Here is a 13,517-nt window from a genome sequence, read left to right as displayed (position 1 = left end):
CATAATAAAGGCCTGCTAATAAATGAAAGCGGGACTGACTATTTCCCATTGGCATTAGCCTGATTTTTCTAATTATTGTACTAGGAATATAGAACAGTGAAGGAATAATCACAATATCCAACTTTATAAAAAAAACAAAAAGGATATCCATTTACCTTCTTTACCATGTCATTTTCTTCTAGTTGGCCAAGGTCTCTTCCTGATGCTTGTGCTATCCTCTTCCCTGCTACCAGGTTCCCAACCATTACAGAGGCTGGACCAACACCTTTAGCGCAGAGGAAAAAGGGGACAGCTCAGGTTAGTGAATCTGTGACAATAGAATCGCACGTTCCAGATAAGGCAGACAAAGAGGAAAACATTATACACAGGTCACTCACTAATAAATAAAGAGGGACTTCTACTTCCTTTAATGGCGTTTGGACCTACCATAAACCTTAAAGTGGCAAGAAGCTCAAAATTAAATTTTTGCGCTAAACCATTAACCCTCCTGGCGGTCTATTAAAAACCGCCAGGGGGCAGCGCAGCCGTTTTTTTGATTTTTTTTTTTTTTAAATCATGTAGCGAGCCTAGGGCTCGCTACATGATAGCCGCTGCTCAGCGGCATCCCCCCAGCCCCGGCGATAGGCGATCAGGAAATCCCGTTCAAAGAACGGGATTTCCTGGAGGGCTTCCCCCGTCGCCATGGCGACGGTGCAGGATGATGTCACCGACGTCATGGACGTCTAAGGGAGTCCCGACCCACCCCTTGCCGCTGCCTGGCGCTGATAGGCCAGGCAGCGCAGGGGTCTAGGGAGGGGGGCTGTGTTGCGACGCGGATAGCTGCGATCGAGCACGGGGCGGCGGCGATCGAAGTGCTGACGCAGCTAGCAAAGTGCTAGCTGCGTTCAGCAAAAAAAAATAAAAAAATACTCAAATCGGCCCAGCAGGGCCTGAGAAAACCTCCTGCACGGCTTACCCCGAACTACGTTCGGGGTTACCGCCAGGAAGGCTAAACACAGCAAAAAACTAATGCAAGACATAAAAAGACTAGTCTAATGTCACTTGAAGGCATATTTGCATACCACAGAAGCTATTTGACAACACTGCTAGTTTGCAAGAGAAATTATCAGATTGTCTTGTAATTAAAGCGGAATGAAACCCAGCATTTCTTCTTTGCTCTAAATTATTATTTACAGCATATTATATACTACCACTATTTTTTTTTACTAGAACAGCATTCAAAGGACTTTTAAACACAGGACTTACAAGTTCGCTGGACGCATCTGAACTGGAGATAATGTTATCTCGTGTTTATATTCCTCACTTCATACAACTAAGTAAACACTTTTCTGACACGGCAGACTCTCCTAAACACAGTCAGACACTCAGAAAGCATTTCTGCTTACATTAGAAGATGAGGCACACGGCCAGCACAAAGCATGCACAGTTTCCGGCAATTTGCCCAGCTTATGGGGGCAGACAGTGGAGGGTGGCAAGGGACCAGAAGGATGTCAGGGGGCTGGAAGAATCCCCAGGTAACTGGCCAATTTATTTTTCAGTTACGTACTAATTTAAGCAGCTTCTGCTCAGGCTTGTTTTCACATCTAGCCCTTCTACTATGGAATCTGACTGGTTACCATGAACAGCACTTTCTCAAATTTGTTCCCTCTGCTTTTATAGCATATACACATGTTCCATATATAAGAATGTACGACTCTAAAAAAAAAAGGTGGTTTTTTTTACACATAACCTGTAACCTTACCTGGCTGTTTCTGCCGTGGCTTTGGCAAGTTTGTCACGCATGTGTGAGGACACATGAGTATGTTACACGGGTGTAAAGTGCCTTCCAGGAAGTGCTGCTTAGTTTGAGATAAATGGATTCCTCCAAGTGGGGTTTTTGGCAAAGTGTTGGCAGGAACAAGGGCAAGACAATAGACTCCCACTTGGTGAATGCTGTCAATGGCCTACAGGAAAATAAAAACAAAAAATAAACCAATATGTATATAAATTACATTTTCTTCAGAAAACGTTAAAAGACACAAACCTCTTATGGTGGCCACAGACAGATCTCAGTTGTCTAATGGCCACAGCAAGCTATGCTTTTTAGCTCTGCATCAGTTTAAAGTGTAATAACTTATTTTAGTCTTAACGGTATCTGAATTTGAGATTTTTTTTTACCTTGACTAACAGGGTTTTGTACCGGCAGGAGCAGTAATATCAACAAATATTCATTCCAGGCTTATAAAAAATTGAAAATGGTCTCTAAACAAAGCCTTGAACCCTTTAGCAGTCAATTTATTAAAGGACACATTTGAGGAATTTAAATAAAAAAAGATCTACTTACCCGGGGTTTCATCCAGCCCCTGGCAGCCAATATGTCCCTCGATGCAGCTCTGGTGTCCTGGGATGCCCTCCATTGAAGGTGCCGACCTCACCAGATCGGCATCTTCTGTGCCTGTGCCGCTCGCGATCATGTGGCCTGGAGCTTTCTGCACAGGCTTGGTAGTTCTGCACCTGCGCAGAACGCTCCAGGCCATGTGAGCGCAATTGCAAGCAGAATAGAGTCATGTCTCTAACTGCCCCACAGAGGACCTTACAGCCTAATCTCTACAATGGTCAAGGTCTAATATTACTGTAGTAGAAGTAGTCCAATTTTTGGTGGGACCAATTAACCTATCTGTATGTTTTGTGGATGTTGAAGGACACCAGAGTACCTGGTGGAAACTCGTAAAAAGATGTGGAGAAAATAAATACTCTAAACAGACAGTGTCCATGGCCCAGATATCAACCCGAGACTCTAGGACTGCGAGTTTACAGTGTTGCCTATAATTTGGTGGAGAACTAATTTATATTCTCTACATATACTCTACACAGTCACACTATATGAATGTACAATATAGTACCCGTGCATGATAAAAGTAGAGAACAATGGGTGATTAACAAACCAATAATAAACACATTTTTAAGACTCCTGTTCAAAAACAACAAGCACTGGTCTTGTAGGCAAAAACTCAAAGGACAATTGAAGTGAGAAGAATATGGAGGCTGCCATATATATTTCATTCTAAACAATACCAGTTGCCTGGCAGCCCTGCTGGTTAATTTGGCTGCTGTATTGTCTGAATCACACCAGAAACAAGCATGCAGCTAATCTTGTCAGATCTGATAATAATGTCAGAAACACCTGATCTGCTGCATGCTTGTTCAGGGTCTATGGCTAAAACTCTATGGCTCCATATCTCTCTCGCTATATTTGTCCTTTAAAGCAAACCAGAACGGAAAATAACCATATCAGATAATGAAGTGTATGTGTAGTACTAATGTTTACATGGGTTATGTAACCAAAATTACAAGTACCCCATATTATATTTATAAAATAAATACCATGCAATTTCAATGAAATGAATAGATTGTCAGTATTTACTTGCAGGACTCGACTCATCCACTGGAATGAATCCTCCTCGGAAGCATCCGGCCGCTGCTCTGCCACAACCACGATCCTTTCATCATAGAAGACCGTTACAGAGAACACAGCAATCCTGAAATGAATCATAAAATCCATGACGATATCAGTATTATTAGCATCCCTGACAGCAAAACTAACAGGGTGGTGAAGACAAGTCCGTCATGCCACCTTTTGTATATTAATCACACACTTAACACAAGAGCAAACCTTGCTGCACCACCAACCAGATGGAGTTCAGAAGCATGGGAATGACCAGGACCACAAATGATCTTCCTTAATAATTAGTTTAAAATCATTTTAAAGTAAACCAAAGATAAAAATAAACTGAAGAGATAAGCAATTATATTTATTCTCCTACGCCTAAAAATTACTTTTAAGTATCAAATGGTTTTCTTTTATATTTGAACAGTTACAAAGTACTGTAGGTTGAATGTTTTACAGTCTCTAATCAATGGCAGCCTATTAAGTGTCCCAGAGTTAGAAAAATGGTCAACAGTTCAAGTATATAATCTCTCCCTGCTCTCAGAAGTTGTATTCTGCCAAGAATACTTTTATGGCTGTACTGCTCATCAGTGATATATACTATATTCCCGACAAGGTAGAGAAAAGACAAAAGTTGACACTTCCATGCCTAGAAATTAACGCTTTCAGGCAGCATAATAAAGCAAGTAAAACAGCCTGGTTATTAGTATTTTTATACTGTACATCCTCATGTTTATCTCATCATGTCACATATTGGCTTTGGTACTCTTTAAAGGTGCATAACCCGTTCCCATGGTGTTCTAAATAATCAACAAACAATTTTACTAAGCTGCATGTATAAACTTTCAGCAAAATGTTAACATGTTGGAGCTGCTTCATCTAACTCAGCCTTTCTCAACCTTTCTACCCTGGAGGAACCCTGAAAATAACTTTTTGATCTCAAGGAACGCCTGCAAACAATGTTTTGGTCTCGAGGAACCCCTGCATTTATTTTGCAGGAGGCATGGTCTTTAAAAGTATGTGTGGCTGTTTATTTCACTACCCCATTACACTGCAACTTATTATACCGGCTCCTGATGCCCCAATTTAGTGCTTCTCGTTACAGTACCACCTATTATAATGTGCTCTATTATACTTCCCCCACGATGGGGGAATGCCAAGGAACCCCTGCAGAGTCCTCAAGGAACCCTGGGGTTCCAGGGAACCCCAGTTGAGAAAGCCTGATCTAACTGGTAATCCCATAACTATGCAGGGACGTTTTTACAAGAAGAAAACCTCAGTTGCAAGAATGTATGAAAGTGGCAATCAGGAAATAAGGATTGTGTAGCGAAGGTCAGAGAGCAGATTTTAAAGAAGTACTCTAACTCTTGACATGACTAAAGCTGGAGAGAGGATCAAAGCAAAACCGCGTCTCCAAAACTGAACTATAAAATTGTGCTGTGATATAAGATCTCTACTTTTTGTTGCCACAAGATGAATGACATTACCTTCCTCTGTACAAGGTTTTAAATGACTCCACAGCTAAAGCAGTTGCTACGATGTCATCTGCATTGTGTCGCCGTCCGCTCACCATCAGCGTACCATCCATCTTCCCCACTACAAAGACAAGGCTTCCCTGGAAACACAGACAGAGGCAGTGGATGTTACATTGCGGAAATAGGATCAAACCATGCAAAAATGAATGAATCCACATAAACACACAATAAGACGACGCCTGGAAGATAACTACTGTCATAAGTAGTTATGTGTCCAACCACGGCACAGCACTGGAAGTAGCCACATGATCAGCCAGGCCATATTGCTGAAGGTTTGTATATTATGGTTCTGGAAGGCGGCTTTGTATCTCTGCAGAACAACAAATCATTTGATCTTGAGCAAAGCAAACAGGACTCAGTATTGACCTTAGTTTCTAAAGTGGAACTAAACACTTCCTCTCTGCATTAAGGTATTAGCCACAGTATGATAACCTTTATGAACAAAAACATTTTAGAAGTTTAGAACATGATTTCACTTTGCAGGGAGCACTGAAGGTGTTAAAGAGAACCCAAGGCGGATCCATGGGGGGCAGATGGGACACATAGGCATGTTTTCTGCCTCATGGCATGCCTTTATGTTCCCACACCGCCGTTCTCTGCCCCCTCCCCCACCACTGCGTTATGGCCCCCCCAAGATTAGCAACAATATTTGTCACTATATCGGAGGTAAGGGCGGGGGAATGACAGGGGTGCGGCTAGGGAGAGAGCTGCCCAATGGCAGCTCTTGAAACCCTGCAGGAAGCCCCTGGCGGGCGGTTTTAAACCAGGAATCCCTCTCTCCTGCACGCTGTGAGTGAGAGAATGAATCTCTCATTCCAACTTTGTGACCCAAAGTGAAAAAGGGTCAGTGTGGCCCACAGGAGTGGCGTTTTTTGAGGCTACCTGATCCGCACAGCCCCCCGGATCAGGTAGCCTTTTTTTTTTTTATTTTATGAGCCCACCTCGGGCTCTCTTTAAGTTTCACTGTTTACTGTATGGGGAGTGCTGCCTAAGCAGTGTCCCTGCAGTCTATTCACATATAAGATAAGAACTAATGATACACTAATCTGGGTAAACTGAACACACAAACACAGGGCAGTGGATCTCTTCAGCAACTACAGTATGCGGTATAAAGACTTTTCATGAAAAAGACTTTTCATAGTGTGCTGTGCAGGAGTTCGGGGCTGCTTAAAGGGATACTGTAGGGGGGTCGGGGGAAAATGAGCTGAACTTACCCGGGGCTTCTAATGGCCCCCCGCAGACATCCTGTGTTGGCGCAGCCACTCACCGATGCTCCGGCCCCGCCTCCAGTTCACTTCTGGAATTTCTGACTTTAAAGTCAGAAACCCACTGCGCCTGCACGCCCGTGTCCTCGCTCCCGCTGATGTCACCAGGAGTGTACTGCGCAGACACAGACCATACTGGGCCTACGCTGTGCGCTCTTGACGACATCAGCGGGATCAAGGACACGGCAACGCAGGCGCAGTGGTTTTCAGACTTTAAAATCTGAAATTCCAGAAGTGAACCGGAGGCGGGGCCGGAGCATCGGTGAGTGGCTGCGCCAACACAGGATGTCTGCGGGGGACCGTTAGAAGCCCCGGGTAAGTTCAACTCATTTTCCCCTGACCCCCCTACAGTATCCCTTTAAATCATTATCAAAACACACAACACAACCCTCAATGATACACACACGCCCATACACTTTCCCTATATAGCAAGCGCCTATCGGTTTTTTTCCACTATCTCAGTAATAGCAGATGTATCCAATGTTACTGCATAACATGAAAAACTGGGACTTAGTTTTTTTACTTTACATCCAGCACACTCTGGCCACCGGATCTACTTTGCAGCAGAAAGGCTGACTCTCTAATGAAATGAGTAGGAAGGCCATCTGTTTCCTGTACAACATTGCCACTGTGTGGCTGAAGAGGGCAGTGGTGCTAGATGTAAGCAAACTGTCCCAGCTATTAACAAGACCAGGCTTCTGATGCTTGCAGCTGTGGGTGAACTGGGTGCACATATCTCAAATCTAGAGGGGGGGGGGGGGGGGGGGGTGGGCGGCACTCAAAAGGCCATTTTAGAAAACCGTACTATGCAAAAATAGCTCTCCATTAGCCTATTACAATTGCTAGCCACCGGCTTTCCATGAACAAGTCCAGCTCCACATGTAAACACCTGGTACTGTAATGCAGGGATGCTGGGAAATCTATTGCTCCCACTTTGAATCTCACATGGTCACAACCAACTGACCCCTCCCCCCCCCCCCCCCCCCCCCCCGGCTAAATCCAGAAACTAAATAAAAATAGCTTGCGAGAATTTTGGTCCACAAAACAAGCATTCTGTTCAAAACTTCAGTTCATATTAATTTAACAATAAGATTACTATTACAAAATTGCATTGTTTCATGTTTGGTTAAACTGAGCTGTAATCTCAATACAATTTTGAGAATGAACAATCAGTTTCATCTGTACACATGGCCTTTTCATTTACTTAACATGCCCAACTACTTACAGGCCCTACAAATCCCAGCAATCCTGTCCTTGTGAAGGGAGTTTCTCCAATTGGGGTGCCAGCGGCACTTACTGGTAAGACCTGGAAAGAAGAATGACAAAAATATGAGTGATAAAGTACCTCGGCGACCGAGATACATTTTCCGCCTGAACAGATCGATTACAGGTGGAAATCGGTCGATTGGTCAACATTTGCGATAATGATTTCACAGCAGATTCAATCACAGTGATCAAATCTGCTTTATTTTGACGGGAAATCGTTTTTTTAGGGTATGTAGTGTATGGGTACCTTTAGTTTTGGAGTGACAGACACACTGGTCTGTAAAGAGGGGAGGGAGGGGGCACGAAAGGCTTGCTGCTGCAGGAACTTCTTCTGCAGGTCAAACAGGAACCAAAAGACAATGGGGTGAGGTGTTTACTGCTAAAGAAGGGGCCAACAATGTCAGGGGACACCTGGACACACTTTAGCTTTCTAGCCAAAACAGTCACAGACAATCGTATTAGGCCAGAAACCCACTAGGAGCTATTTTCTGAGTGATTTGTGATTTAAAAACTCTTGCTAATGTAATGCTATGGCTGTGATCCCACTTCAGCGATTTGATTTTATAAAAATCCCCCATAGCATCGCTAACAATTAGAAATCGCTCCTAGTGGGTTTCTGGCCTTAGTCAGTAGTAACAGCAACAGGCACTACAGTCGCTAGTGTATTAGAGGGAAGGATTTTCCTGTTTTATAGACGTTCTTAGAAGACCAGGTCGGGCAGTATGTCACATGCAATTGCGTGCTCAAAACTGATAGAAAAGCACACTTCAACATACAGTAGTAGGAGAGAAAACAGTTTGACACTTGCAGCTCATGTGTAGTGAGATAGCTTTAATAAATCCAGCTTTTACAAAAAACAAAACAAAAAAAAAAAACATTCAATTTGCATTCTCATAAAAAGTTCAATCCTTCCCGATCCTGTACTGCTGAGGCTGAATTTATTAAAGCTATCCTATTACACATGAGCTGCAAATACCAAACTGTTTTTTCTCCTACTACTGACAATCTTATTATGCTGGGAATACAAGTTTTGTTTCTGCCGTGCGTTTTTGCTCTCGATCGTTCTTGCCGCTCGATTCTGCAGTCATTTCTCTTATCTTCTGCTTGTTTTTCTTATCTTTTTCCATTCACCTCTATCAGAAATCGAGCAGCAAAAGAATCAAAAGGGAGATCGGACATGTCGGAAATTATCTATGGAACCATCTAATCAGCTAAAAAACGAACCGTGTATTCCCAAGTATTAGATTAGGAAAATCTAAAGTCTGAGTTTACCTTGACTTCCAATGTTTCGTTTTCCACAGCATAAACTGATGAAAAACTCAGTGCTGTTAAACTCACACTAATGAAGTTATGAAAATATAATTTAGATGATATAGCTCACCAGACAAAAACATCTGCTTTTGCTGGGCTGATCCCTGCCTAGAACCCCCCTTCCCCGGTGAGCAGTTCGTAAGATTAGTATTCCCATAAAAGACATACAGTAGGGGAGTTTTTTTACCCCAACATACCTCAAAGGTGTTTTTTGTGAGTCCCGCCAGTCCGTAATAGAAAACGCCTCCTCCCTTATAGCTGACACAAATCTCTCCAATCTCATCGGTCTTACATAACTGAGGGAGCCCTTCAGGTTTTATGATACACATCACACCTGAAAGAGAGCAAAACACGTTACATAAATGAACAGCATTTTGAAAACAAAGGGTAATATTTACAAAGACCTCTGGACACTTATAATACTACCAGACTTGTTTTAAAACTGAATTCCAAGCAAACATTTAAAAAAGTTAGAGGAACTGTTAAAGTGAATGGGAACCGCATTTAAAAAAATGAGATAGATACTTATCTAAGGAGAGGGAAGGCTCTGGGTCCTATAGAGACTTCCCGCTCCTCTCCTGGTCCCCTCGTTCCAGTGCTGGCTCGCCCGGTAGCAGTATTTGACTAATTTAGTCAAATACTGCTTTACCCGGCCGGAGGAGGCTTCAGAAGTCTTCAGGGAGCCCGAGTGCTCCTGAAGAAGGGCGGCCCTGTACTGCGCCTGCGCAAGCACGCTCTCTTGTAAGCTCACGCCTGTGCAGTATGGAGCCGCACGTTTTTGGGAGGACACGGCTCCCGAAGACTTCCAAATACTCCTTCGGTGGGGGATTGAAACGGGGAGGGGGAAGGGATCCAGCACAGGATAGAGGGCACCGAGAGAGGAGACGGAAGGCTCTATACAACCCAGAGCCTTCCGTCTCCTTAGGTAAGTATTTGCTTCATTTTTTTTTAAATGCGGTTCCCATTTACAGTGTATTTTGAAAAAAAGAAGACAGGATAAGCAAAAGAGGAAAAAAATGCCTCACACAGCATGGGAGGAATCATATTTACTACTGCCGCGCAGAGTTAGAGGGTTTTTTTTATTCGCTTAAGTTGAAGACGTTCCTTTTTTCCTTATATAGATACTCAAGTTTTTCCAGATCACTTAGGGCCCAGTTTCACACTGAAAATCACTGCAAAATGCCAGCTATTTTGTCGCAATTCTCTTTCATGGAGCGATGATTGCAGTGACAATTGCAGAACAAAAAATTGCCACAACTTTCAGTATGAAACAGACTGGTTTTCACTCTGTTATATTTTTTGCTATTTCTTTGCTCTCCACTAGGCTGCTACATCATTGCTGTGTCTGATTCTGTGCTACTGCTGTTATTTCTCTGCTCTCCAGTTGTTATGCTGATGCTGTGTCTAATCCTCCTATGTCTACAGTATTATCTTATGTTACTGTTATTAAAGGCTTGATATCTCAGCACTAGTAGAACCTACACACACCACATTTTGAGGGTAGTGAGGGGCCGAACCTCTGTGCCAAACTGCAGCCCCCCAGTCTCATTGGTTCATGAGATATATCAGCACTATTTTGTGAACCAGTGGGGCTTGGAGTGTGTAGGAGCTATAAAATGCTGAGCTATCAAGCCTTTAATATCAGCATATGCAAGTCAGGAATGAGCTGCATGTGATGTCATTACACACAAGCCTGTGCATCAGTAGGCCAAATTTTAATTAGGCCTACACTGTGGGCAGTTTCACCATTTCAGCTGGATTTCCAGTGGCTGTAGGACTTTTCTTCCCTCTGAAAACTGTGTGTTGCCTGACAAACCTGCAATCCGCTTTAGGGCTCGTTACCATTATGCAGCGCAGGAGACATGCGTCAGCGCGGCTCTGCTTTGCACGGGATACCCCCGGGGCAGCGCTTGCAATCCCATTCATTATAATGAATCCGATCATGGGCACAATTGCCCCAAAATGCATGCAACCATGCGCTGCGATTCAGTGGTGATGTATGGAAACATCAGACAGTGCAGTCTATGCACCACCAATGTAGAAAAAGGCACTCCACAGGCTTCAAACTTGCGTTTGTATTTATTGAGCAAGACACACTACATGTTACGAGTCAACTGACCCTTCCTCAAGTGTACACTTGAGGAAGGGTCAGTTGACTCGTAACATGTAGTGTGTCTTGCTCAATAAATACAAACGCAAGTTTGAAGCCTGTGGAGTGCCTTTTTCTACATTGGTGGAGTATACGTTTGGCAGGAGTGGTGGACCTGCAGAGAAAGAGCACCGGCATTTGCTACCTACATCAGGTTAGCTGGATCTGAGCACCAAGGTGGATTATTCAGTGCAGTCTATGCACTCTGATGTCCCTGCGATCTCGTTTCCATAATCGCGGCTAAAAGCGTGCATATGGAAATGAGCCCTCACACTGGTGGGGAGTTCATTTCCACCTCAAAGTTGTTCTTTAATCTAGTTCTAGTGGAATATAGTAGGGCTTTGAATGGGACTTTTTTCTCATAAAGAGAAGTCAATTGTCAGTGGTTACGAAGCAATTAAAAAAGGCGCATATTCACACTCATACAGCTCAAAGCAAACCTCTGCAGTAAACTCGTTAGTTCACTCCGATACACTACCGTTTTGTAGTGGCTGGATAGTGTACTGGTTAAAGGTTACTGCCTATAGAGCGTGCCCGAGTGGCTACAGCTCAAGCGCTTTGAGTCTTCAGTGGAAAAGCGTGATCTAAACGGTCTGTGCCTTGTATATGCAGATCTAATAATGCCATACTTGCTCAACTACAAAGTGGGAAGTTATAGCAGGTTCTCATAATGGGGCTAAAAAGCTGCCCCAACAAACACATAGAAAAAACGAACCCTTTAAATGATACTTGTGACTCCCAGCTAGAATAAGAGAGTATCATGTACAGTAACATTGCATAGAGCAAGCTGTTTGATGTACTCACCTCCTGGCATAACATGTCCCACATCCTGCACAGTGAGAGCAGAATTCTTGTCTTCTGTATTTACCCGGATAACACCAAAGCTCAACCCGTTCATAGACAGAATGGCTCTTCCTGGCAGCGGAGCACCTGGGACTCCCGGCCTATGACAACAGCATGTAAGAACATTAGACACATTTACCCATCTTAGCATAGAACGGTTTAAAGCAAACCAGGTGCTAGTTTAACTAGTGACCTGTGCCTAAGGTAAAAGAGAAAGCTTAGATGACCCCATTTGAAGAAGCAGATAAATTGGGAGTGGCGAACACCTGGTAAATTGGGCACCGGAGTTCCCGAACTCTGCTGGTAGCGCTACGACTAGTGCCAAGCTATGGCTGGCACCCTTAATTTTGCCTATTATAGCCATCTCTCGTGGTATGAGAAGTACACCTGCTTCACTCCTTCCCTCTGCAGAGGAGTGCAGAAGCGTTAACAGCAGCAGAAAAAGCAGGCGACAAATGCCTATCTATAGGGGTGCACGTCTGGCTATCTAAATGGAGGCAGGGGCACATATGGCTGCTATCTATGGGGGGGGGGAGGGGGGGCATCTGGCACATCTAAACAGCATTTGTACATTGGACTCCACCCATGACTACTACCACATCCTGATGTGTGGCCACACCCACTTTGTCAAGAGGGGGGCACAAAAACTGTCTTTGTCCCCCGACACCAGAAACTCTAGCTATGCCTATGCACATGACTGAACCAATATGTGTTATTGGCTTCCAGCGTTACCTGCGGATGGCTACCGTCATAGCTTCTGGAGAAGTGGCACAAGGACAAATTGCTTCAGGTTTCAGCCCGTAATTTTGAAACAAGCTCAGGAAAGCATCACAGGAAGAGACAGACCCTGTATGTAAAACACACACAACTCAGAATGCAATTTAAGAAGTGTCATCAGAGTCCTTATCAATTCTGTATGTAATGCAAAACATGTAAGAAAAAAAATAAAAGAGAAGTCTATCCAGCGACATGTACTGGTCTGAGAGTGGAGGTAAGTGTGGGGATGCTGCTAATGCTCAGCAGAGGGGAAGCAGGGGGAAATGCACGTAGGAACCTAGGGTTATTAGACTTAAAACAATGGGGTAACCTTTACTTGTGTCAAACTTAAGGCAGGACTTACATTTATCCCCAAATAAGCAAGCAAATGATGTACAATAAAATGGTAAAACCACTTGTGAAGGAAGGCACACAAACTTGCACAATTCTAACTGCTCTGCAGTTCATCAGGCCTGGCAAATGAGTTATAATTATGCAAACATGTCATAGCCAAGTGTCCATGCTCAAGGATGGTCAATGAGGTGCAAATCGGCGATGATGCAGGATTATTCACATTTTGTATGCAAATTTATGTAGCTTCAAAATAGACCAATGGAATTCTACCTCTGCAGCACTTGATTGGTCCATTTTCAAGCTGCATGTATTTGAATACAACATATGCATAATCCTGCGTCAGCTCAGATTTGCATCTCATTGACTATCCCTATTCATTACTAAGGAGATGGCAGAATGAGGCATCCACAGTGTGGAACAGTTTCAGTGTAAATAGCAGTGAGCTGAGAAAATTCAAACCAGCTGATTGCCTTTTCCCAAATACAGTAAATTCAGAAGGCCAATCGCGGTTCAGCTCAATTTGGTGTCGCGACTGGCAGGCGTCAGAAAGACGCCTATATTAATTATCGGGCATACAAGTAGTCAGGACCAGTGCACACCATAAACCGCTA

The 13,517-nt window shown here is 43.6% G+C and overlaps 2 protein-coding genes and 1 long non-coding RNA gene across 4 annotated transcripts in view; 1 reads left to right on the top strand and 2 right to left on the bottom strand.

Moving 5' to 3' along the window:
• The window catches only part of LOC137545760 (uncharacterized), a 38,239-nt gene extending 34,501 nt beyond the window's left edge, over nt 1–3,738 (top strand). The window contains exons 2-3 of the long non-coding RNA XR_011026095.1: nt 234–297; nt 3,410–3,738. This is a non-coding gene — a long non-coding RNA (uncharacterized lncRNA). The remainder of the gene's footprint in view (nt 1–233; nt 298–3,409) is intronic.
• Nucleotides 1–13,517, bottom strand: part of DIP2B (disco interacting protein 2 homolog B) — a 354,733-nt gene that overhangs the window by 43,553 nt on the left and 297,663 nt on the right. For both annotated transcript variants that reach the window (XM_068267346.1, XM_068267347.1), the window contains exons 17-24: nt 12,529–12,643; nt 11,758–11,897; nt 9,002–9,138; nt 7,453–7,533; nt 4,915–5,042; nt 3,404–3,518; nt 1,742–1,943; nt 156–265 (exon numbers count right to left, since the gene is read on the bottom strand). In XM_068267346.1, coding sequence (XP_068123447.1) covers nt 156–265; nt 1,742–1,943; nt 3,404–3,518; nt 4,915–5,042; nt 7,453–7,533; nt 9,002–9,138; nt 11,758–11,897; nt 12,529–12,643 — 1,028 coding nt within the window. The remainder of the gene's footprint in view (nt 1–155; nt 266–1,741; nt 1,944–3,403; nt 3,519–4,914; nt 5,043–7,452; nt 7,534–9,001; nt 9,139–11,757; nt 11,898–12,528; nt 12,644–13,517) is intronic.
• The window catches only part of ATF1 (activating transcription factor 1), a 355,624-nt gene that overhangs the window by 113,019 nt on the left and 229,088 nt on the right, over nt 1–13,517 (bottom strand). The gene's annotated exons all lie outside the window — the stretch shown is intronic.

The sequence above is a fragment of the Hyperolius riggenbachi genome, chromosome 2 (assembly GCF_040937935.1).
Source record: "Hyperolius riggenbachi isolate aHypRig1 chromosome 2, aHypRig1.pri, whole genome shotgun sequence".
NCBI classification, from domain to species: domain Eukaryota; kingdom Metazoa; phylum Chordata; class Amphibia; order Anura; family Hyperoliidae; genus Hyperolius; species Hyperolius riggenbachi.
Note: the sequence above shows the minus strand (reverse complement) of the source record. Positions and strands in the feature narration are given on the sequence as shown.